Genomic DNA, 25982 nt, shown 5'->3' with positions numbered 1-25982 from the left:
TGTCAAGAATGATGGTAACCCAACCTATGTGATTGGCGATCCTATTATTTAGATTAATATGGGTAATGATAAATCATTAGTTGATTTATTAAGCACTATAAAATTTTGCTCCTCTTATGGTGTAAATGTTAGATTTAGTGTCCTACGTGTAGTATATTCATTTTGTCTATTTTTATTTTTTGAACAAATTGGTTTATAATTTCATTAATTACAATAATACCTTTTGTATATTGTCTTCATTGTTTTTGCACATAAAGCAAAATGAAAGCAAATATTGGCTCACTGGTTATCTAATGTTTAACTATTACTAAGTGGTATTACATGGTCAAATCGTAATACGGAAAGACAACTTGTATTAGTAGATGAACCCAATCATGTCCTTAGTCTAATTGGAAATGAAAAAATTGATTGAAAGACTAATATGTCATCTATTAAGTCTGATTGGGGAGATTCTTTGTCTTGGGCATCTGATCTGTCGTAAATCGATGTAGTAGATTAAACTAGTTTTCGCACTTGAGGAGTTGAATACAAGCACTTTTACTATGTTTTAATTATGTTTTCCTAGTTTTTTTTTTTTTACATTTAATAAAAAGTGTAATTTGAGTATTTTATTGACCTTAAGGGCCGAATGAGGCCTAAGGGTGAGCTAATATATTTTATGAGTGTGCAAGAGACTATTAAAAGGCGTAGCAACTCAATATTGGTCTCTGTGTTGCAACATGAGGAGTTTGATATCGCAACATATAGAGTAGAGAGCAAGAATTCCAAGACTGCCTTCAGTGTCACGACACAACCAACGGATGTCGCGACACACCCCTGAAGCTACCCTGAGTACGAGCATACTGCCTTTGATGTCGCGACATAGGCACTAAGGTGTCTCGACAGTGGTCCTATATGAGAAATACTTATGAGTTAGGGCCATTTTGGTCTACACAATCAAATATTAAACACGAGATCATCAGCTGACCTAGGGTTGACGATGGCAACAACCTTAAATCTGTAAAGAGGCTTATTTAACACTCGTGAGGGACAACTTCTCATACAGTACAATTTTCTTTATAGTTTCAGTTTTTAGTTTTTCCCTTTTCTTAAGCTTTAGATTATTTTTAGTTTTGCATTTTTTTGGAGATTTGATTTGTGGAACTTAATCAATTTTTTATGGATTTCGTGCTTCAATTAATTACAATTTATGATTCTCTTAAACTTTAGTCTCTTGATTTACTCTTAATGTTAATCTTTTATACCAAGTTTATTATGTTTTTTAGATTCATGAGGAGCTAATCCTCTTATGGGGGATTAGCGAGTGGATGTATGATTAATTGATTGTTGTGTAGGGTTTTCTTAGTGGATCAATTGTTTAGGAGAGAAAGAACTTAAACGCTAGGCTTGACGACCCTAGGAAGTCATCTAGGTGGGAATTAACCCAAAATTGGTATGGCCTATCTGTGAACACCTTAACCCCAAACCGATCTGGATTGTGAGGTTAAGAGATTAATAGTTCTTGTCGATTCGTTATTCTAGTGGAAGATCGAGACATCCTGCTGGGGCAACAACTAGTTGATTGAACAGAGAACCCGAAGCAAGAGTTAGTTATGATTACTGAAGTGAGTTAGTCACTCATGCTCAGATCTGATTCAATTTTCATAGAAAATTTCCCAAAGTTTTTCCATTTATATTATTTTATTCTTTATTTAGAAAAATACCAAAAATATTTCTTTATGTTTAGTCGTAATATAATTATTTAAAGTACTAATTAGCTCTATTTGTGCTTAGGTTAAGGTTAATTTAGTGCTAGCCTCCCTTGGATACGATCCTCAGAGTACTTACCTACTTCGTTGTAACTATACTACAACCTGATCTGTATACTTACAGATACCACCTATTTGACATATATTGTGCAGGATTTCTACTCTTGACATTGGTACGTTCGGAGGCGGTCAGCATCGGAGTGGATAACTCTCAGAAGATAGAGACACAGATATGATAGATTAAACTAACAGTAGATCCTAGATCCATTTATGGATTTATTCACTTGGGACATTCACTATGTGTCATACCTTTATCTTGAGTGGAGGATGAACTATGTATGCATGATACTTTTATGTAAGTAAAAACTTGAGTTCAAATATATGAGGAACTGAAAGTTGGTGCATTCTGTATTTGACTTCTGTAATATGTAGCATGATTTTAAATAGTGGACTTCATAACCCAACTAATGCGTAAATGATATCCTCTCATTAGTGTTAGATTATAGATGAAAAGTCAACGTAGTCACTAGTCTTTTGTGTTTGTGATAAATAACTTAATTACTATTTTATATTAATTAACTTTTCATGAAGGAAGATGTAATGGTTAACATAAGATAAAATAAGATCATATCAAGAAAGCGAATTCATCCCAAAGAGATTAAGGATATCCTATAAGGGTAACATATTGATGACAAGGTCATTGGACGAGCATTGATTAAGTAGCTTTCTTAATGGTATGTAATTGGGGAGAGCTCAGCCATAATACTATAGTGGAATAACTCGTGAACAAATAAGTTTGTAATTAATAGACGAAAAGATGGAAATTAATTATAAATTATTTGAAACCTAATTACATATATCCAATCTATCCCTCCTCTAGCTCGTTGAAACCATAAATGAATTGCATGTAGAACAAAATGAATATAAATGGAACGAAATGATTAAGTTAGAGAAATGGGTCGCATTCACAAATAAATGTTTGTTCTCACTAAGTATAGAAAAGACTTGAGAATTAATTTAATTTTTTGACTTATTATTTAATTAAATAATTAAATTTGAAAATGGAATTAAATTAATTAGTCATTGTATCATTGAATATGCAAATTAAATATATTTTCTCATAGATTTTTACTATAAAGTTGTCATGACTTTAACGAAATTAGAGTTTGTTGAAAAATTTATTTAATTAGAAAATTAATTAATTAATTAATTAATATTTATTTTTAAAATAGAAAGCATGTATTGGGTTGGATTAAATTAAAAGTGATGGATTAAAAGTTTAGGAATCACATATACTTGGACCCAATACAAAAGAAGCCCAAATCCTCTCATCATAAGAGAGAGATATGGCATCCCAAGTATTATTTACTAGGGTGTGTCGCCTGCCCTATTCTACTTAGAGTAGAATATGGCATCCCAAGTATTATTTACTAGGGTGTGTCGCCCACCCTATTCTACTTACTGAGAGAATATTGTTTTCTATTAAGTAAATATTTTTATGTTTTACTAATTTAACTAAGATTCTCTAATCTCTCTTTATTAAAATATGAAATTAGTAGAGCTATTCACAACAAGAAGTTTCAAATATTGTTATTATGTCAAAAAGAAGTGATAATTTATAATAAATTATATTTTCTAAGAATTATAATTCTATTAGTTTCTATTAAGAGAGAATTATTTTCTTATTGAAAGTAATAAATTGTTTTTTGTGCTGTGTTTGGTTCATGATTGTTCAAGCCCGCACTTGAAGCAGTTCGTGATACGAGAATAGTGGAGAAGGTCGTTTAGTTAAAAGTCAAGACTGTCTAAGATTTGTCTCACTCAATACACTTGTACTTTTCGGAAAAATGTTTATTACTATAAATATAACAAACCAACTGGATTTTCAAAATTTTAATTTTCTACTGTGATTGAAAACCATTTTTCTAAACCGAAATTTTCCAATTATTTTGTAATTCTACCGAAATTTTCCAATTATTTTGTAATTCTATCTCATTTATTTAAGTTTTGTTTTATAAAAGATACTAGAATTATTAAATTTTATAGTTCAATTATTGGTTGACATGTTCCATGTTTATATGAATTTCATAAATTTTTTAATAAGCATTTATTATATGCTATTTCGAATTTCATTTGTGTCCCAAAAATATGTTGGTTGAACAAGAATTTCTTAGATTCCTCCCATTATATTAACAATGCTAGATTATATCACTGTGATTAGTAAATACATGTTTCTTTATTTTTATTTAAATAATATTGATATTAATTACATTAAATAAAATCAATAAAACTACCATATATAATATTTCGTGCAATTTATTTTATGTGTTTAATATTATTGTTGTAAATATATATATATATATAGACGTTCATTATCTCAATCATTGATATAAAATGGGAAAATGCTAAATAGAAAAAACCACAAATTGCGAAAGAGGATTTTTGTCACCAAACTTGAATTATAGAGAAGGAAAAGAAATGATGGAGGAATAAATGAATATCAATTAAATTTCCAATTTCTAATGTATCTTATCCTTTTGCAAATCTAACTTTTACTTTTTATATTTTGGATTTTTTTTCCAATGACAAGATTGTTAAGCTATAACAAAGAATCATAAAAATAAAAGAACCAAGAATAGTATGTACATTGAAAGCAATATTGTTGAAAACAAAGCTTATCTCAGATGAATTCAACAAGGATTTTTATGCAAAGAAAACCAACTGATGGTAGTAACCGTTTTAACTAAACCTTAACAATCTTAACAAAACTTGAACAAACTCAATAGCTCTACTGATCTAATACTCTAACATTCTCCTTATTTTCTGTCTTGTGTTGAAACTTTACAAACTTCAGATAAAGACAAGACTCGAAGTGCATGTGAAATGAAGCAAACTATTTTGGTGCAAATGGTTTTGTGAGAACATCAACCACTTGTTTTGCTGAAGGTACAAAGTTGACCTGTAGTACGCCTTCGAGAAATTTCTCTCAAAAAAAATGATAATCGATTTCCACATGCTTCACCTTAGCGTGATGTGTAGGATTTTCTGCCATTGAAACTATAGACATATTGTCACACCATATCACCAGTGGTTGGCGAACCATCACTCCAACATCAACTAATAGTTGTTTTGTCCATAGCAGCACAGAGACACAATTTTCCAAGCTATGGTACTTAGCCTCTGATGAAGACCTGGGCATTAATGCTTGTTTTTTAGAACACCATGCAATAGGACTAGAACCAAGATAAACACAATAACCTATTGTTGAACATCTATTTTCAACTGTAGAAGCCCAATCAGCATCCGAGTAACTAACCAGATCTAACAGTCCTTTTGTAAAATACAAGCCATAATCTAAAGTGCCATTGAGATACTTCAACACTCTTTTAACAACCTTCAAATGTATCTCACAAGGACAGTTCATGTACTGATTTAAATTATTCATGCAAAATGTTATATCAGGTCGTGTAATACATACATACTGCAAGGAACCAATTACATTTTGATAGAGATGAGAATCAATAAGAGGAGCCCCATTAGATGCAGTTAATTTAGGAGTGCACACCATAGGTGTAAGAGTAGGTGTTGCGTCAGACATTCCTATTTTATGAAGCAAATTAGAAATGTATTTTGCTTGTGTAAATAACAACCCCTGAGGTGTATGATGCATCTCGATACCTAAGAAAAAATAAAGATTCCCTAAGTCTTAAAGAGAGAATTTGTTGTTTAGCTGTCGAACCACCTGATCCACTTTTTTAGAAGAATTGCCTGTGACGATTATGTCATCAACATATACCACTAAAAGCAATGATGTTTCAGCAGATGTTCGAACAAAGAGGGAATGGTCAATGTTTGAAACACAAAACCCAAGTTGATGAACTAGATACTGCCTCAGAGCATAAAATTATGCACGAGGTGATTGTCGAAGCTCATATAAACCCTTGTTTAGAAGAATTGCCCGTGACAATTATGTCATCAACATACACCACTAAAAGTAATGATGTTTTAGCAGATGTTCGAACGAAAAGAGAATGGTTAATGTTTGAAACACAAAACCCGAGTTGATGAACTAGATACTGCCTTAGAGTATGAAATTATGCACAAGGTGATTGTCGAAGCTTATATAGACCCTTGTTTAGTCGAAAAACAAGCTTATCCCCATTGACACCTTGAGTTTCAAATACAGGTGGCTGATCCATGTAGATTTCTTTAGTCAAAGTAGCATTAAGAAAAATGTTATTAACATCAATTTGTCTTAACAACCACCCATTTACAACAACAACGATAAGAATAGTTCTAACAGTGGTTGCTCGAACCATTTGACTGAAAGTGTCACCAAAATTAGACCTGACAAGTTGTGAGAACCCTTTAGCCAACAATTGGGTTTTATATCTATCTATCGTCCCATTAGACTTCTTTTTGACTTTGAAGAGCCATTTATAGCCAATGGATCTTCGAGCTATAGGAAGAACAGACAAAGTACATGTTTGATTTTTAAGAAGAGCTTGCAGCTCAATATTGACAGCATCTCGCCAATGAGGATGTGCCATTGCCTCATGAATGTCAGCAGGGTTAGTATCGGATAAACAAGCTACCTTTGTCAAATATTGTAACAGCCCGTTTTTTGCTAAATCGGAATAGTGATTTCAGAACCATAAATTTGAGGTCAAAAAATTATTTTAATATTATTTTATATGTTTATAGCATGAATGTATGTATGTGTGAAAATTTCATGAGCTAATTTTATCGTTTAACAACTCAATTTGAGAAAAAAGACTAAATCACGTAAAATGCAAAATTTGCATTCTACTTGTTAAAAGTGTCTAATTGCTATGGTTTATTAAATTAAAGGTCCTTATGATGTTATAAAACCATTGATAGTGGAATTTGACATAGATGGCCTTATATTATGTGATTTTTTATGTTTATATTAAAGGTTAATATTGGTTATTGATAAATCATGTTATTATTAATAAAAAAAGTGAATTAAAACATTATTTTCCATCTCCATGCATCAAAATTTGAAGAAAAAAAAGATAAAATAGGGTTCTTCATTCAGATATGAATAATTCAAGCAATTAGGTATTTTTTGAGCTCGATTTTTAATAATTTTTACGTTTTTGAAATCGTTGCTTTGTGTTCTAGCTAGCCCATGCCTTAATTTTTGAATTTGTTTATGATTTTGTGAAGTGTCATTGATGATTATTTGAGCTTTTGGATGTTTGATGATGAAATATGAAAACTTGATAGATTTTAATGTTTTGTAAAGTGATTTTTGACAAAAATGTCAAATAGGGATTACATTATTAAATGTGTAAATTGAGGGGTTGAAATGTGAAATAAATGAAACTTGTGGGCTACTAAGGACACTAGTGAAATTCGGCTATGGTGAAATTGGATTAAATTGCTTGAATTTGTATTTTTGTGAAATAAGGACTCATTTGTAAAAATATGGAACTTTAGGGGCTAAAGTGTAAAAATGTCCAAATATGTGTTTGTGTACTGAATTGAATAATTTGATGAATAAATGAGTTAATTTTGAATGTATATAGATCAAGAACGAAAGAAATTAGATTTAAATCGGGAAAAATCAAAGGTTATTGAATAGTCGATCCAGTTCGTTTATCCCGAATACAAGGTCATTTCGTACGCTAATAAATGTTTTTAAATTGAATTATTTATGTTTAATTGTCATTGAACTGCTATGAATGTTGAATGATCAAATACGAGCAGGAATCGACAGGGTTATAATATCCGAAAGTCCCGTACAAACCTTAGGAATAGTATAGGATACGAATGTCATGACATTAGAATTAACGGGATGTGATTATGTGTAAGACAATGTCTGGGACATTGGCATCCTTATGTGATTACGTGTAAGACCATGTCTGAGACATTGGCATCCTTATGTGATTACGTGTAAGACCATGTCTGGGACATTGGTATCGTTATTTGATTTTGTGTAAGACCATAGCTAGGCTATCGGCATCGATATGTGATAACATGTAAGACCATATCTAGGATATGGCATTGTAAGAGCTATATGTGATTTCCACGTACCCTTAACAATTTCAAAAGTTTTAACGGGAAAATTCAAGTCGAGAAAGAATGTATGAATGAGTTAAGTGACTCAGGTACATACGAGATTCATACAAGTATTGAAAAGAGAAGTATTTGATGAATTTGTTCATGATATTGAATATGTATATATTGGGAAAGGTTTGTGAGCTTATATGTGCTTACTCATAGTTTCCCTATTGATGGAAATGATGTTGATTCATGTGGCAATTTTATTTGGATATGGCTTACTAAGCTTTTAAAGTTTACTTTGTGTGTTCTTTCCTTGTTCTATAGATAATCGAAGCTAGCTCAGACTCGGGGATCATCAGGAACACCGTCACACTATTGATCAACTTGTTGGTATTTTTGGTGCTTTGTAAATATGGTATATGGCATGTATAAGCTAGTATTATGATGATGTGTTTTGAGATATGATATTAGCCATGAGATTTGACTCATAAATGATATAAATATTGGTGTGTATTTAGCCATTTGGGTTGGCTTATTTTATGAGTTTGGTAAGTGAAATAAGATGTATATAAATGGCTTTGTGTTTTGGCATGTTTGTCATGGATGTTGTGATGATTAATTGGTATGATTTGAGGCTTAAAATAGATGATGAGAAAAATGAATAGCGAAGGTAGGTGAAATTGTTGGTAATGGCATGTTGTTTTAGTATGTTTTGGATTATGATTTGAGTAGTGAAATGGATGGATTTTAAATGGCATGATTTGTATGTCAAATAACATGTTTTAGTTGCCTATAAATGTATTGAAATGGTATGAAATGATGTGTTTTTGGTTAAATGTGGCTTTAACCAAGCCTATTTGCGCCCCTCACGGTTAAGCACATGGGCGTGTGACTCGACTGTGTGTCTGCTGTAATTTAGTTGAACAAGTTAGCGAGTTATACGGCTTAGACACACGGGCGTGTCTACTGGCCATGTGTAACACACGGGTTGGCACATAAGCGTATGGCCGGTTGTGTGACCGAAGTCAGTATACCCTCCAGATTTCACACGGCCATGGCACACGGGGGTGTCTCTAGCCATGTGATGCAAGTCAGTATGTATGCCCTGTTTCCACATGGCTTGTGAAATGAGCGTGTCTGGCACGGGCATGTGATCCTTGTATGCATGAAAATTTTATAAGTTTTCCAAAATTTTCAAATGTTATCGGTTTGGTCCCAAACCTCTTTCAAGCATGTTTTAAGGTCTCATAGAGTCATATAAGGGACAATGTAATTATGTTTGATTGATATTTAAGTGATAATGGATTTATTTTGAAAATTGTATGTCGAATGTTGTGATTTGATCGGTAATGCCTTGTAACCCTATTCCGGTGACGGATACGAGTTAGGGGTGTTACAAATATGCTTTTGGTCTAAAAATACCTGTCTTACTTTGAGTGAGCATGGGATGTGTGTTAAAAGGTAACTGATTAGACACATGGTCATCAGGTTGTGTAGACTCTAATATTTCATGATTAACATGTTGTCTAAATTCTAACATTTCATGGGTAGCAGTTTAACATGGCTCTAACACAGGACTAGTAGGTTGACTAGATTCTAACACTTCAAGAAAAAAGACAAGAGGTGAAGATATCATGTTTGGTAAATTTATCAAATCAATTGGTGGCATATTTGACACCATAGGTCAATTAGCTGAAGGACAGGATGTCAACACTAGCAACTTAGAGCTAGAACCAGATATAAGTGATTGATAGGAGATATTTGACATAGTTGACTTGTGTTGAAATGGAAATACATTTTCATGAAAAGTAACATGACGAGAAATGTATATTGTACCTGAAGAATCACGACATCGATACCCTTTGTGGACTAGAGAGTAACCAAGAAATGTGTAAGGTGTGGAATGAAACTGAAGCTTGTTAACATTATAAGGCCGAAGATTTTCTAATAAAAGAGTAGTCTGGTTTGACATTAAACAATTTTTCATAGCGGGAAAAATCCTAAGGGAGTAGAAGGTAACTTGTTTATCAAATACACCACACTACTAAAAGCTTCATTCCAGTATGTCAATGGCATGGAAGCATGGACAAGCATTGAGAGGCTAGAAGAAACAATCTGTCGATTTTTTTGCTCAACCAACCCATTTTGCTTAAAGGTATAAGAACATGTAATCCAATGTATAACCCATTGTTGTGTCAGATACAGATTTAACGCTTGGAACTCACTTCTGCCATCTGTTTGAAGAACTTTAAGCTTGTACCCAAGCATTCTTTTAGCTTGTCTATAAAATTAAGAAAACAAAGTTAACACCTTGGACTTCATCTTCAAAAAATAAAGGCAAGTGTATCTAGTGTAGGTATCAGTAAGAGTAACATAGTACTTAAACCCATTCGAACCAATTGGAGCAGGACTCCAAACATCAGCAACCACTAGCTATAGTGAAGCATTGTACTTAGATAAAGATGAAGAAAATGATAATTTGTGTTCTCTTCCCAATTGACATGCAACACAAACATCATCATTTTTATTATAACAGAGTGGTATACTATAATGCCTTGACACCTTTTGAAGTATAGTATTACAATGGTGGCCTAGTCTAGAATGACACACATTCAAAGGAACAAACCTATCAACAACATAGCACTGAGGAGAATTAGCAACTTCAGGAGTATTAACAGTACTGTTCAAATGCAACCTGTAAAGTCCATTATGAACAGATCTAAGAAGAAACACCTTTCAAGTTATTAGATCACAAACCTGACATTAAGTGGATAGGAACTCAAACAACACCTGGTTATCCTTGGTAACTTTGGACACAAACAACAAGTTTTTGGTTATACCAGAAACAAGAAATAAAGACCTCATAAACAATGGTCGAAAATGCGTAATCAGAGATGATTGACCAGTTGAAAGAATAGGTAAAGTAGAACTATTGCCAACATACACCTTACCTAGACCATTGTCGGGCACGCTTTCTCCTATTGAGGCAATCGAATGTGTGAGGTGATAAGTTGCACCAGAATTAGGGTACCAGGCATTATCACCAACAGTTTTTGGTGTGGCAGCGTATGCCTGAGGATTGGAACTTAAAACATGAGCTGGAGAAGTAGGAGTCCATTAAATGGATTTGACCAAGAAATTGTCATAGGAGCTGATATTTGCGAGAATACCTAGCTACCATGCAAGTTTGGAACAGACACTGGAGAGGTTGCAACAGCCATAGGTGGACTAAAGGAAGGTACAAATGACGGTACTGATACCCCATTACCAAACACACAAATATTTGCTTGCAGAGGAGGTCAATAACTAACACTTTTGTAGTTTGCATCAAAGATATAATAACATTGATCAACAAGGTGACTAGTTTGCCTACACAGCTGGCACTAGATACGCGATGACCGACCACGACCACGAAGCACTCTAGTAGTTGAGGAAGGGGGATAGGCAAGAGGTTCTATGTTATTAACATTAATCGCAACTTGTTGATGAGTAACAAAATTGGCTGACATAGGAACATCAACCACTAGAACTTGCTTTCTTGATTCAGCATCAAGAAGCATAGTTCTTACACAATGAACACTGTAGGGTAATTGGCTTGTCGTGATAACTGTGATAATAGACTCGTACTCAGGAGAAAGATTGTTGAGAATGACAGTGACATGCTCATGGTCACTAATAAGCTCTCCACAACTTGCAAGATTATCTGAGTAACTTTTAATTTTCATTAAGAATTCCTTCATCGAAAAATCTCCCTTGCATTAAGAATGAAGGGTAGGTCTATAGGACATCAATCGAGACGTAGTTTTACTACCATAATGATTAGCAAGAGCATTCCAGATTTGAGCACTAGAATCCATACCAATAAGATGAGGAAGAACACCTTGACTAACAAAAGACAAAAACCATGAAGCAAGGGCACTATCTTGTTGTTTCTAGCGAACAAAATCAAGATTCTCTTGAGGCACACCATCAGCATTGGAGACAAACTGCTAGATAGGAACCGCCTGAATATCAAGAAACAGTTGCAGCTTGTGAGTCTTGACAACAAGAAGCACCTACTGACGCCATAACAGGTAATTGAGATCGTTGAGAAGAATATTGATCTTCTTGACTGAAAACCCATTATCAGATACAACTATTGATGTAGCAGATTGGCTTGGAGAAGCCATGACAGAGATCACAAGTACTCAGAGGATCAACTCCGTGTGGAAAAAGACATATGATACCATGTTAAGTTATAGCAAAGAATCCTAAAAATGAAAGAACCAAGAATAGTATCCACATTGAAAGCAATACTGTTGAAAACAAAGCTTATCTCAAATGAAAACAACAAGGGTTTTTATGCAAACAAAACTAACTGATAGTAATAACTGTTTTAACTAAACCTTAACAAAACTTGAACAAACTCAACAACTCTACTAATCTAATACTCTAACAAGACCTTTTTTTTTTTAAATTTACTTTTAAACAAACTTATACTATCCCAAGAGTTTCTTCCTCACAATCTTACAAATATATTATCGTTCATAAACTTAAATATATTTTTAAGTTGTTTATATTTCATCAATAATTTTGATTTAATACGAATATTACAAATATGTTATCTTTCATAAATATAAGTATATTTTTAATTGTTTATATCTTTGAAATCGTGTTTCATCAATAATTTTAATTAATATATCATTATTTAAATAATAAAATTATATAAAATATACGAATAATTTATGCATCACGTGAGATGAAAAATTAATATATATTTAAAAGCACTGTTAGTATATAATAACAATGAATTCGATAATTTCATGTGTTAAAAGTTTTAATTATATGTATATATAAATTTATACATGCAGATGGAGGGTATCCAAGGGACTTTGTCCTCTAATTAAATGGACACATTGTTTTTTAGCACTTGTCAAAATTAAAATTTTGGTTTAACTTTTAATTAAATAAAAAAATTAGTTTAACGTAAATTTCTTTTCTTAAGTCCCTCAAATTTTATATTCCTTCTCTTAAACAAAATTTCTATACATAAAAAAAGGTTTTCTATATTTTTAAAACAAGATGACATTGATTCACTATAAATAAATAGATTTATTATAAAAGATCTTATATTTTATGATGTCAATGGGGTTTGATTTAGATTTGTTGGTTGGTGATGTAGGCTAGTCTAAGCTTTTCTATTCTGGAAATTAAATAGGTGTTCATTCAAAAGATTATGCTTGGTGGGTTTTCACAAAAATGACACAATTACAATATATAGATGATATATATAATTAAAATATGATACAGTAAGAAGTAATACACCTGTATTGTAACGCCCCGATTTTTGGGCCTGGAAGTATTGGGCCTTGAGTCTGGGTTCGGGTGGAAAATGGCCCGAATAATTTGGATGTTATTATTATTTCGTATGTTTAGTTTAGTAATTAAATAAATTACGAAGGGTTTATGGTGTGGGAAAAAAAGGCCAAAGAGTAAATTTAATTCGGGGCAATTCTTGAATTTTAATATTGGGAGAGAGGGTTCTAGCGATATGGGCTTTTAAAGTTGAGGTGGTAAAATAGGACACAAATAAGACCTTGGTAAAGTGGCAAGGTGGTGCCACTAAGTTCCTAAAAAAAAGGCGTCTGGGAAAGAATTAAAGGTCCAGGGTTCAAGTTGCAAGGTAGGCATATTGTTATATTTTTTAGGCATGTGCCGGGCATGTGATCACTTAAGTGAATTTCGGCAAAGGCCTTAGGGAGGTTGGGCCAATTGTTTTAGTTGATATTAGGGTTAGGTTCTTTTCTTTTTCTGTCTTGGAGAATTAGGGTTAGCCACCTGAAAGCTTTCACTGTCATTCATCCTTTCTGAGTTCTCACAAAAGCCGAAAACGCAAATTCCTTCTCCTTGGTGCCGATTTCTTCTTCCTCTTTTTTTCCTCCATTTTCTTTCTTCCTTTTTGCTTTTTCTTCTAGCCGAAACCTTCTGATCACCTTACTCACCTCCTCTGTCGATCCCATCCTCCACAAAACCTCCATAGCTGATTGACATAAAAGCCGAAATCCCGAAAACTCACTTCTTATGCTGATTTCTCCAAGCCAAAATCCTTCAGTTATTTTTGTTCTTTTTGATCAAATTTCATCTTCTCTAAACCTTTAGTATCTGTCAGCAACATTACTTCAAAGTTATAGCCTCAAAACGTCATCTTCTTTATCACTTAAAAAGTCGAAATACCATAGATTTAGGGACTTATAGCCGAAACTTCAGATCTCCTGGATTCGAGTTCTACTATCATTTAGAGGATAGATCTACATCAGATTTGCATAGAAATCAAAGAGAAATAAGTGGTAAGTGCTCATCACCTCAGATCTAGTCTTATTTTACAATTTAGAAAAGCCGAAGTCCCTAAAATCTAGGGAGGCTGTCGATTTGGGCATAGGGCTTTAAGGGTCTTTAACCAACGATTTCTTTTGGTGATTAGTGTCTTCTAGAGGTTTGATCGAAGGCTTAGATCTTTGGAACAACTAGACTTGGATCTAGTCATCGGTTTTCAGAAAAAAGGTAAGATTTTAAAGGCTTTAGGGGCATGGTTCGATTATGGGTTGCTGAATATTGGGATTGGTTGTTGTGGGTTGCAATCTAAGAATTGTGGCAATCAATTGTAGGACATCATAAGGGATCTCAGTAGCAGTCGTCACGAAACAGGTGTGTATCGAACACCCTCTTATAGTTCAATTCGACAAAAGCCAAAATGCCGAAATTCCGACATTTCGTGGGCTTGTGAGTGTGCGAGTGCTCACAAGACGTTTAGAAATCATTAGATCTGAAATCGCAAGTGGTAAGTTAGTCATGTGTGAAGTTTTGTGCAGTTCGGTAATTGGGCCTCGATAGGCTAAAACTGGGCCCAATGGGCTTACGGGCCCATACAGGTTAATAAAAAAATAATAAAAAATATATAATATAAAAAAATAGGCAATAAGTATGTTCTGTTAGACTGTAGAATCGAAACTGCTTAAACTGGTAAACTGGTCATAAAACTTGAATTAAATGGGCTTAATTTGCTAGTGGACACTGTAAGGCCCATTAGGGGTTTTAGGGCCCAATGGCTAAAAATTGTGAAATTGAGATAAATAAATTACTGCGATAACAAATGGGGTAGTAAGGACCGTAACATTTATGAGAACCCTTAAAACTGATAAAAGTACTGAAATACCTTTATAGGTGGAAAGTTTACAGTTTTACCCCTAGGAGCAAAATTACTAATATACCCCTAGGGTTAAGGTTGACCTGAATGCATGTTTGACTGTTACTATTTACTGCATGCCTTGTTATTATTATCTGATGCATGGGACTGGGTTATTGATGGAGGAAGTACTGAAAGTGGCTTGACCACGTACTGGAGGCTTTGCCTCAACTTACTGATATCTGAGCAGCTATGCTGCATGTAGGGCTGGGTGGGTTGAGCTATTCCCCACATGGAGTGTAGGGCTGGTACGGATGGAGTGTAGCGGTTGGTTATAGGCTAGGTTGGGCTTGCATACACTAATATGTCTATTCTGTTCTGGAATGGGCCTATGGGCCATATTGTTATCTGAAAAGGGGCTAAGGCCCGCTTGATCAGATTCGAAAAGGGCTTGACCCGATACCCGTTGTTATCTGAATAGGGCTTAGGCCCAATGGGCTTGAGCTGACTTGGGCTTTGGATGGGTTTTCCATACACACTAAGTTTTCCAAACTCACCCCCTTTCTCTTCCATCCTTGCAGGTGAGCCCTAGTTGGTGGACTTGGAGCTGGGCGGGATTCAGAGTGGCCACGAAGATTAAATTTCTGGTTTTTAAATAAGTTTCAATTAGCTTCCTTTTAAATTTTGCATTTATTTTTTATTATTTCTATTTTGGTTAAAGTTGTAATAAGGCCGCTCTATTATTTTTATTTTGGGTTTTTAAATTACTTAAATCGTTTTCAACTTGAGATTCACAGCACTTAAATTGATTCCTTAAAATTGGATAGCCCTAGGGTGCGTTTTATAAAAGTTTCTTATTTTCAAAATATCACAATAACCGAGCAAAGCTTCCGCAACATAAATGTTTTCAAAGGAAATAAATATTTTAAATAGACTTAAACTTAATTTGTTGTTCGTGGACAAGTAATAAGCTTAAAGTGTGGCAATGGATGTGTGCATGTCTAGGATTGGATCATAGAAGAGCTAGGTACTTAAGCAGTCTAATTGACTCACCTCCTATTTTCTTGAATCCTACCTGGTGCGTAGTATCCATTCACTTTAAGCCATAACAAAGAAGGTTTGATTTTTTTCGATACTTAACTGTTTTTAAAATAACATGTTTCTGCCACTACAAAGGTTTACAAGTTTAAACGGTAAAAGTTTCTAAACATCAAGAAGGGTTTTCAATGAAAACATGGTTTTCGAAAAACACTTCAATGTGACACACCAGACTTGGCCATAATGTCTGGGCCGGGTTTGGGGTGTTACATGTATATATATATTTTTGAAAATTACACGCTATATTTATATAAATATATTAAAATCTATTATTATGAATCATTAATATACAAATTTTATATTAAATATAAAAGTCTGTAAACACAAAATATACAAATACAATAAAAATGCTTTAAAAAAATACAAGAGTTATGTTATATATAATCACAGCTATTAGTATTATTATTGAATAAATTATGATTCCTACCTAGCAAAATAGTTTGTAAAAGGAAAATGAAAAAAGAGAGAGACAATGCTCCAATCATTTGCCGTTTTGTTTCCATTTTCCACTTTGGATCATCTCTCAACTATTAGTGTTTAGACAGACATTAGGACATGCAATTATATACACATATACATATATGTTTTGCTTTTCATAGCTACACCTACATTTTATTTGTGGTGTTAATATTCATTGGTTTTAGCATATTAATAGTCAAAGATTACGGCTACATTATTCAGCTATTAAAATTGATTAACAGCAACCACCAATTAATTAAAGTTTGTGTAATCTTCCCAACATTACCTTCCAACCTTAACCTTTTACTCACTTTTGTCTTCTCAATATCCAAATTTGTCCCTAACTTTTATCTTAAATTTTCACTAGTGATTTTTAAATTAAAAAGAAGGAAGTCTGGAAAGCAATGTAAATTTTGCAAATTCGAAATAATTAAAAAAGAAAAAGGAAGTTGAGAATTGATGTCTAGAAAAGAGTGTTTTGAAAATTCAGAGAAAAAAGAAAATTAGAAGAAGAAAATATCAAAGCATGCATGTTTTGGTAATTGCCAAAAATTAGAGAAACAAAACATTAGCATACAAAGCACAAAAGCTGTTAGCTTTCTCGGACACTGTCCCGTTTGCAAGCTGCCGTACCTTAATTATTAAGTCCTAATGGAACCAACTCACGTAAAAACATGCACACAACTACATCAAATTCGACAATGGCCTTGCTCTCCCCCCCCCCCCCCCCCCCAAAAAAAAAAAAAAAAAAGAAAATATATATATTAAAATGTGTAACGGCATGTATGTTAAAATGTGTTAATAGTATTGCTTGTGAAAAGAAAAGGAAAAAAATCACCATCAAAATATAATATATAAAATAGTATATGTAATTTTCATCAACGCAAGTGTAAATTAAAAAAAAAAGATGTTTGATGTTGAAGGAAAAGTCAAACGAGGATCCATATTTAGCATCATCCCCTAGATGTCAATTTAGCTTTGAGCCCACAAAAATTAGAGAAACCCATCATTGTTTTGGATCCATTTGAGACTTCCATATTCCATTTCATCTTTTATTTTTATTTATTTGTACTGTGACCTAGATTTTAATGCTATATATGAAACTCATATTATATAAGCTCAATAAAAGATAAATATTATATTAATATTGTTATTTTTTACTCCCACCCTTTTGTGGTTGTCTTTTCTTTTATTATATATAATTATTTCCCTTGGTTGTGTTTATATATTAATGGGTTTTATGATTATTTATTTATGTATCATAAGGCCTGGAATTGTTTTATGTACATTTGCTAGGCGAACTTAATATGACAATAAAGTTTTTGTACCTTATGTATTAAATATTCAAATGTAAATATGATCATGTCAATTGATACTGTTTTAAAGGTACGTTGAAGGTTATAATATTTACTCTCACTTATATCACATTTAAAAACTTGATGAAATATTAGGATTCTAAAATTATTTGGTGATGAAACGTGTGCCTTTTATTTTGTTAATTTCAAGTATTTATGTAAGATGAATTAAGGTAAAATCATGTTCTAGTGTCAGTAATAAGTTGTTTAGTTCAATTGGTTGTACGTGTTTGCATACATTAAACAATCCTCTTGGAGTTTTAATTTTTAATTTACATTGGTTTTTAGAAATTCAATATTGAATTATTTTTAGTTTAAATGGATGATTTGAATTCTATTTTTTCCAAAATGAAACTAAAATTAATTATGAATATCAATTCGCATTAAAAAGCAACTTTGTTTTCCATAAAAAAAAAGTGTTAACTTTCTTATGAGTTAGTAAAACCACAAATTTCTTCCCCCAAATATGGAAATAACAAATAATAAGTAGTGGATCCTCCGAGTATGAGGTGGAGTGTACTTGAAAAGTGGGGTTGATTTACCTCAAATTTAGGGTTTAGGTGAAGAGACAGGAACACTAAGAATTTATGTTGAAAACTCTTTAAAGGGTTAGGTTCAACCTGTTCAGTTTCTCACTCTAATTAATTCTCTTTTCTTTCTTTTTTTGGACTACCATAAATGAAACATAATTAGAAAGAAAAAAATAAAGCATATTCCCATGAAAGTTTTTAGTTGGAAGAGTAACTAATATATTAATTATTACCATTAATAAATAAATAAATCTAAAATTGAAGCATTTTTAAACAAAAAGAAAAAATAAAATTCACTAGCTTTAAATGTACGTAAAATTTGAGGAATATTTGCCTCAACACGTTTTTTATTTAGAGGGGAAAACTTTGGCATCAATCAACATCAAATTATCTATTATGATTGCCAAATAGATACATAGGTCACATTCATGATCCATGCACCATCACATTCCCATCTTTCAACTTATAAATGGAAAAAAACATGGGATGGTTACTTGAAAAGATGACTCCAACATGCCACCCAAATTAAGCAACACCCATATATATATATTTTCCCATTTCTTTTTTTTAAATAAAAGAAAATCAATTATTGGTTGAAATGAGAATGAAAACTCAAAAGCATGATTAGAGAATCATTTAAGATAAGAACCAAAATCTTTTTAGATTAAAAAAAAAAAAATCCTTTACCAGACCGTACTTACTTCCACCTCAGCAAAACCTGACATATCGACATGACACGTACCATAACTGAGATATTAGAGTGGATTTGTCACTCATGTCGGCATTAAAGACAAGGTTATGTTTTAGGTACGTTAATGGAGTGATTAATTTAGGGGTTGGGGAGACCTTATTTTCAGGGTCTTACCCCTTTCCAACTCCTTTTGCCTGCTACACCTTACCCGATATTATTTTTTTTCAAAGAAAACGGAGAAAAACCAGTGTGAAAGATATTTAAAAGATGCATGCAATTTGTATAAAATTTCCATTATTTTAGTAATGAGTTTTGATTAAATAATAGTAATCGAAATGAAATGTTGTTAAGCATAAAAAGACAGATCATACTGCCCCATATAAAAATAATATATATTCAACTCACAAATTAGCTTTAATTTGCTTTTTTTTTCTTCTTCTCTCTTTTCATTTATAGGGAACCAAAAAGAAATATAATAATAATAATCATAAAGTAATAAAAATGCAGTATTGATGCAGGGGTAGTGCATGGTTTGATCCCTTACTTTCCGGGTTACCAACGTCTCTTGCCTTTATCATCTTCCTTTTGTTTCTTTCTTTCTCAATAACTATTCAAATTTTACCCCCTTTCTTTTTCCTTCTAATGCTTGGTTTTTTCTTGACCAATCAAGATTTAGAAAAACATATTATTTTCATGTTTAATGAGTAAATCAAAACATATAAATAACAATGATACATGTATTTAAAATAGTAATCATATAAAATCCATTAACGGGACCAGTAACTTGTTGGTGGGTGAAGGGCATAAGACGTAAAATTATTAAATTATAAAATAAATGTGAAGATGAAGATAGGTTGAACACTAAATATACAAGTTGAAAGGGTTGGGTGGGAAGTGGCCCTAGCTACTTCTTGATTCAGCCCAATGCCCAACACCTCTGCTCTGCCTTACGGGTTTTTTTTTTTTTTTTAATAGTCGGCAGTAAGTTGTCAATGTTAAATCTAGTTTTATAACTTTGCTACCCACACACCTTTTCGAAAGGCTTTAGAGGCAGACACACACTAGAAAAATAAATAAATGAAAATGAGAAGTTGAAGCTCAGCTGTTCAAGTGGGATTTTGTGGGCATAGATTTTCAGGTTTAGAGGGATGGCCTTGTTTTATTTATTTTTCCTTAGTATTTGCAACAATATAATGCCCATATTTCAAGCGGTAACTTTTTTGTCATTTTATGCGGGAAACATGAATTAAAAAGAGAGTAAAGTTGAACGATGTTTATTCATCCACTTGTCTCTCAGTTTTCATTTATGTACAAATGCATTGAATTTGGATTGTTTTTTCTTTTGAAAAGAAAAAACGCAGTTTTGTAATTTTAAGCGTCAGGTGTTAGCCTCATTTAGGGTAAGATTTGATTTGATAGTGAAAGAACCCAAGTAAAAAAAGGAGAATTCACGACTCTCAATTATCAAATTCAAAGTGCAAAGTACTTTTTTTTACTATCTATTTTTGGTGTCTGCGTTTTCTGAAAACCAAGAGGGAAAAAGAGAAAGCCAACGACCACAGTTAATGCTAAAACCAAAAGGGAAATTTACTGCACCCAATTAATCAATCTTCCATAGCCTTCTCCATTTGTTTTTCCCACCACCACCAAATGTTATGTTAAAGCAATGCATCTTAAACCTGGGTAGTAAAACCCAGTCCCGGTATAAATGAACTCGTCCAGAAAGGGAAAAAGTTTCCAAAAAAAGGGGTAAAAAGATAAACACAACTCAAGTCAAATGCTCAAGTAAGTACATCTTTCATACAATATAAAGACTAAATTGAAGTACCACTAAACTCAACTCCATTCTTATATGAACCTACCGGTTTGCCGCGTTGCAATTGCAGTAGCATCTAATAATTACATGAACATAAAGGAGCGCATGCGTTAAGCAAACATACTGGCTGGGCTAGCCATGGAATGGGCTGAACCAACCAAATGGAAGCCCATCAGAATTAACTTCTACAGTCCAACAGAATGTTATTTTGTCAATTTGGGAATCCATCGATTCCGGCTTGGACAAGTCTTGTTAACCACAATAACATTGCCATAAAGGTAAATATTTTGAGCTGCCTTGCTTTCAACACTACGCCATCCCTATCGGTGCTTGTGGGGCTTGGACAAGTCTTGTTAACCACAATAACATTGCCATAAAGGTAAATATTTTGAGCTGCCTTGCTTTCAACACTACGCCATCCCTACCGGTGCTTGTGGGCTGATGCCAAAGTTATACCACCAGAACCTGATTAGTTCGTTTTCCGAATGAAAAATCAAAGTAAGACTGAAAACAATGAGGATATTAAGAAAAGGGGATTTAAGTTTTGAAACATAATTTTCATACAAACAACTAACAAGAAAATTGGTTTTTAAGGAGGGCTAGGTCCAGTATGTAAAGAGGAGACAAATCACACAATTAATTTAAAGACCAAAGTCACAGGGAATGAAGCCCTCCTATTACATACGTAGTAGCACTTTAACCCATAGCATATTTTTGGGTCCAGCTCCGAGCGGTTGTCTCATACTTGTTCCTATCCGTTTTGTACATGTGGGCAATCTCCGGCACCAAAGGGTCATCAGGATTTGGATCCGTCAGGAGTGAGCAGATTGACAGCAACACCTAGAATCAAAATAGATAAAATAAGAACATATCCCCACACCTTACACCGGTAAAGTTACATAACAGAAAAAATCTTATTGTAGACCAGAGTCACTGGATGGTGCAAACAACTTGGCCAGTAGATGAAACGCTAAATTTTAAAGGCTTGCTTTTAACCTTCTGATTTTAAACTGGTGCAATTTTTTTAACGGCTTTATGAAGAATGGTTGACAGATAACGTTCAAATTAAAAGAGGTATATACTTCAAGACAATTAGGACTTAGGAATATTGAACAATAACCTTGGATATGGTGAGGGCAGGGCTCCACTGTTCCTTTAAAATATCAAGGCAAATGCTACCGTTGCTGTTAATATTAGGGTGAAATACCTTTGTCCTGAATGCAACCTAAATGAGAGCAAAAATAAAAAAGGCTAAAAGGAATAGTAAAAGAAGGGGAAAAGATTGGCTGAACAAAACTACTAGAGAAACTTGTTGGTCATGAATCAATGGTAAACAAGCATGTATATAGGCCATTACAGAAGAAAAAAGCATTAAGTATCTACACCAAATTGGTTACTACTATTAAATAAAATTTCTATCCGAAAATAAACTTTATGCTATTTTATCATTAACGAATGAAAACCATTACCGTCCTCATATTAAGGTTATAATTTTGTTATCATAGCATCCATTGACAGTAATTTTGTTTAACCAAGAAAGTAAATTATAGAAAACCCGAGGAGCTATTACTAAATATCTACATGCATGTAATAGACATGGCTTACCTGATACTGTTTACAAATGCAAAAATAACAATAGATCACATAAACTTTGGCACTGAAAACCACCTAACAGTAGCCTCCCACTCAAACAAACCGTTAGACACCCAGCATGCATAGATGCCCTATGGAGATTAAAGAACTTGTGTAACAGAATAAGCAAATAAAAACTAAAGAGAAATAAAGTAGAATTAGTGTTTACTCATTTCAATGCCAAGCAATGTTCGCACAAGTCACTTGCCCTGTCAGGACAACTTGTTGGCATAGTATTTGCAGTAAGGAATTAGCTAAATAATATGAAGGCTCTAAACAGTTATGTTAATGCATATTCCTCAAAAAATTGAAATGTAAATTGGAAAAAGGTAGGGAAATTCACCACATTGTGACAACAGCAGTATTGGATTTCTGAGGAGAAAATAGTCGTGTCTACAACACTTTATAGATGGTTAAAAAAGCAAAATTAACATGTTGAAATAATGAACTTGCAGTATACGGAGTGCCATTCAATTTTCTTGAAAAAACTTAAGACACAAAGTGGTATGTTTTAAAAGCAAAAGACAAGTCAAATGCAGATAAATATATAGTCAATAAAGGTAAAAGTACACAATATACAATAAAGTAAGAAACAAATGAGAATTAGATTACTAAGACAATAAAGTACCTTGGGTGGTTTAAATGGATAATCCGGAGGGAAATGAATGGTGACTAGAAACACCCCACCGGCATACGGGCTATCTGGAGGACCCATAATAGTTGCTTGCCAATGAAACATGTCTTCAGCAACAGGGCCTTAATCAATAATAAAAAGACGTAAAACAATAGTTTGATGGAATAACCAATTAGGAAGTAACCCAATGAAAATATTTTCCTCAATCAAATACTAATCTTTTTTCATATTTTCCTTTGAGAAAAATATAAGATGTTGCACTCCTAAATGATTTTAGTACCTTTAACAGAAATTACGAGTTTCTATCTGCAATAGATGACAATAGCATTACATTGTAATCATATGAATATTCATACAACTTCAGCTATACAGCAACAATTTCTTATGACCACGTATCAACTTAAGAAAAGGATATCCACAGCAACCAATGAGTATAATAAGACGTTAAAAAGAAAAATAAAAGTTTTGACAATATTGCGTCAAACAGAATCCAATGATGAAAACCTAAAAATTGAAAATGAAGAAAATAAAAGGACGAAACATACAGCAATTTCAATCAATGAAGCTAAACCTCAAAACCAAACCCCCTAATAATAAGTATAGATCCTTTATTTACAGCTCAAAATTCAATTATACGGCAATAATGATCTCATCTCATGATTTACAAAGACAGGATGCAGGTAACCGGAAAAAAGGATAAAATTTAAGAGAACAATAAAAAAAAGAGAGAGAATATAATGGAAACAAGACTATAATGACTATGAGAAAGATCACAAGAAAAAAAAAATCAAATCGGGGCAGGGAACAGATGAAAAGAGAGATGAAATTGAACCAGCGCTGCAAGAGGTAGGAGGATCTTTCTGGAGATCCTTGAGCTCCTTCAATATCCGCTTTGAAGCCATCACCTAAACCCTAAAAAAGAAAAAAAACAGATTTTTGTTACTTATATGAAAAAAAAAATCAAATCCAAGCTAGATCGCCCTTAACTTCAACAAAGATAACACGAAATAATTTTAAATTTAAGAAGAAGAAAAAGATACCTGAGAGATCCTCCCGTCCCGCTATTGTTTGTTAGTCGCTGCAAATAGCGGAAGAATAGTAAAGCATAGAAAAAAAAAAAACAGAGTTAAATAGACAGGTCCACGAAAATGAGTTATGAATAATTAAATAAAAAAGAAATGGGCTGTACTTGTCAATTTCTCATTGGCTGGCTGTCTTCGTGGACCTCATCCAATTCTATATTATTAAGAGATTTTCCTCTTTTGGACACAAATAATTTAGACTTATAAACTAATTCTATATATAATTAGATTTTATCATTTTTTGTCTTTAATGTCAGTATTCTTTTTTACTTCTTGTGAGATGGCTTCAACCAAATCCAACAAAACAATGTAATTGGGCCTCAACTTCATTGGCAATTGTTTTATATGCCTTCCAATTTGCTATAAATATAAACGAATGTTATGTTCCCATTTATGTTATCTTCCTCAGGAACTTATGTTGATGCAATTATAGGTGGAGAAGTGCCTAGCACCCATACCAGAGCATGCTAAACTATATAGCCTTTGATGGGAAGCTTTTGATTCAAATTTTTTTCTCCACAAAATAACTTCATCGTTAAGTACAACTTTTGTGATGTCCATGATGGTGACACAATTACTTTTTTTTTTCTTTGTATAACAATAAATCCCAACTTATACTCTTTTAAATTTTTTGTAAAGGAATTTTAATATCACCGGTCAACTACTATTGAGACATTTGATTATTGTTGTGACTTGGCATGTTAAGCAGCTTGATAATCCACACTTTGTTGATGGGTGGGTGGCTTTGGTGTTGGGATCCTTTCGATTCAATGCGAAACGTTTATCATACATCAAGATTGATGCAATCTCCTCATACTATAATTTTGGGTAAGCTCATAATCTTAAATAATTTGCTTTGTAACTGGACATGTAATGTTCTTTCCTGAAAACAAGTATTTCTCAATACTCTCACTATTGAAACTGTAATTAAATAGATGAAATCAATTTCATCTATTTTAGAGGCCAAGATCAAAGAACTTGGTCTATGTTGATGATTTGCTACCAGAGAAAGACCTCATTCATCATTACAAAATCGTTTGTTGGTCTCTTATTAAATATTTGTTTCATAGCATGCATACATGATACAATATCATTATACAAATTCTTCTATAACATATGTTCGGAGGCAAGTCATGTACATGAACGTATATCTCCATTCTCTAATTTTGCACGATGCAATTTTCTCTTATTACTTCTTTTTTAAAAAATAATTTTAAGAAGTTTAAAAATTTTTTTTGATACATTTCTTAGTAACGTGTTTCTTCAATATATATTATAAAAGTTTCTTCAGTATATTTGTGATAATGCCATGACCAAATTATCATTTGGAGAGTAGTTCAGACTTTGCTAGGTGATCGACTTGGCATTACTAATGGACGATATTGTGCCTCATAAGTTTGCATTTTTTTACGGCCTAGCCTTCTATTTTTGTAAAAAAAAACGTAAATATTATAAATTCTATTAAATATATAAATAAAAATCTCGGCGTGGAATGTGGGTATTATACTAGTATCTAATAGTTGTATAGTTTTCATGTAAGTGCATGAAGCTTGAATCAAGCAATGCACGAGATAGAGCATGTGTTGGTAACTTTGATGTACCTTTCTTTATCAATTGCAATGAAATTAGAAAGTGAAAAACTTGGTCCGGTTGGGCTTAGGCCTTGGGCTTCACTCGCATTTTCTTGGACGACATTATTACTATTCATTCTCCAATGCCTTGAGACATTTAATGAAAACTAGTTC

At 33.0% G+C, this 25982-nt stretch overlaps 1 protein-coding gene across 1 annotated transcript; it reads right to left on the bottom strand.

Moving 5' to 3' along the window:
- Window positions 1-21425: 21425 nt before the first annotated feature.
- On the bottom strand, window positions 21426-24333 carry LOC108469808 (ubiquitin-conjugating enzyme E2 10). Its single transcript, XM_017770857.2, has 5 exons — window positions 24196-24333; window positions 23988-24067; window positions 23150-23277; window positions 22010-22114; window positions 21426-21729 (listed from the first exon to the last, which is right to left on the bottom strand). Exons 2-5 carry the CDS (start codon window positions 24055-24057, stop codon window positions 21586-21588), a joined length of 447 nt encoding a protein of 148 aa, XP_017626346.1. The 5' UTR covers window positions 24058-24067; window positions 24196-24333; the 3' UTR covers window positions 21426-21585.
- Between the last annotated feature and the right edge of the window lie 1649 nt (window positions 24334-25982).

The sequence above is a fragment of the Gossypium arboreum genome, chromosome 8, assembly GCF_025698485.1.
Source record: "Gossypium arboreum isolate Shixiya-1 chromosome 8, ASM2569848v2, whole genome shotgun sequence".
Classification (NCBI taxonomy): Eukaryota; Viridiplantae; Streptophyta; class Magnoliopsida; order Malvales; family Malvaceae; genus Gossypium; species Gossypium arboreum.
The sequence above is the reverse complement of the archived record's forward strand: the minus strand, read 5'-3'. Positions and strand labels throughout refer to the sequence as shown.

Coding starts and splice junctions, on each gene's coding strand:
- LOC108469808 (XM_017770857.2), bottom strand. CDS start 24,057: ATGGCTTCAAAGCGGATATTGAAGGAGCTCAAGGATCTCCAGAAAGAT. Junction 23,278..23,987: donor TCCTACCTCTTGCAGCGCTG/GTTCAATTTCAT, acceptor TTATTGATTAAG/GCCCTGTTGCTGAAGACATG. Junction 21,730..22,009: donor CTGCCCTCACCATATCCAAG/GTTATTGTTCAA, acceptor TTTTGATTCTAG/GTGTTGCTGTCAATCTGCTC.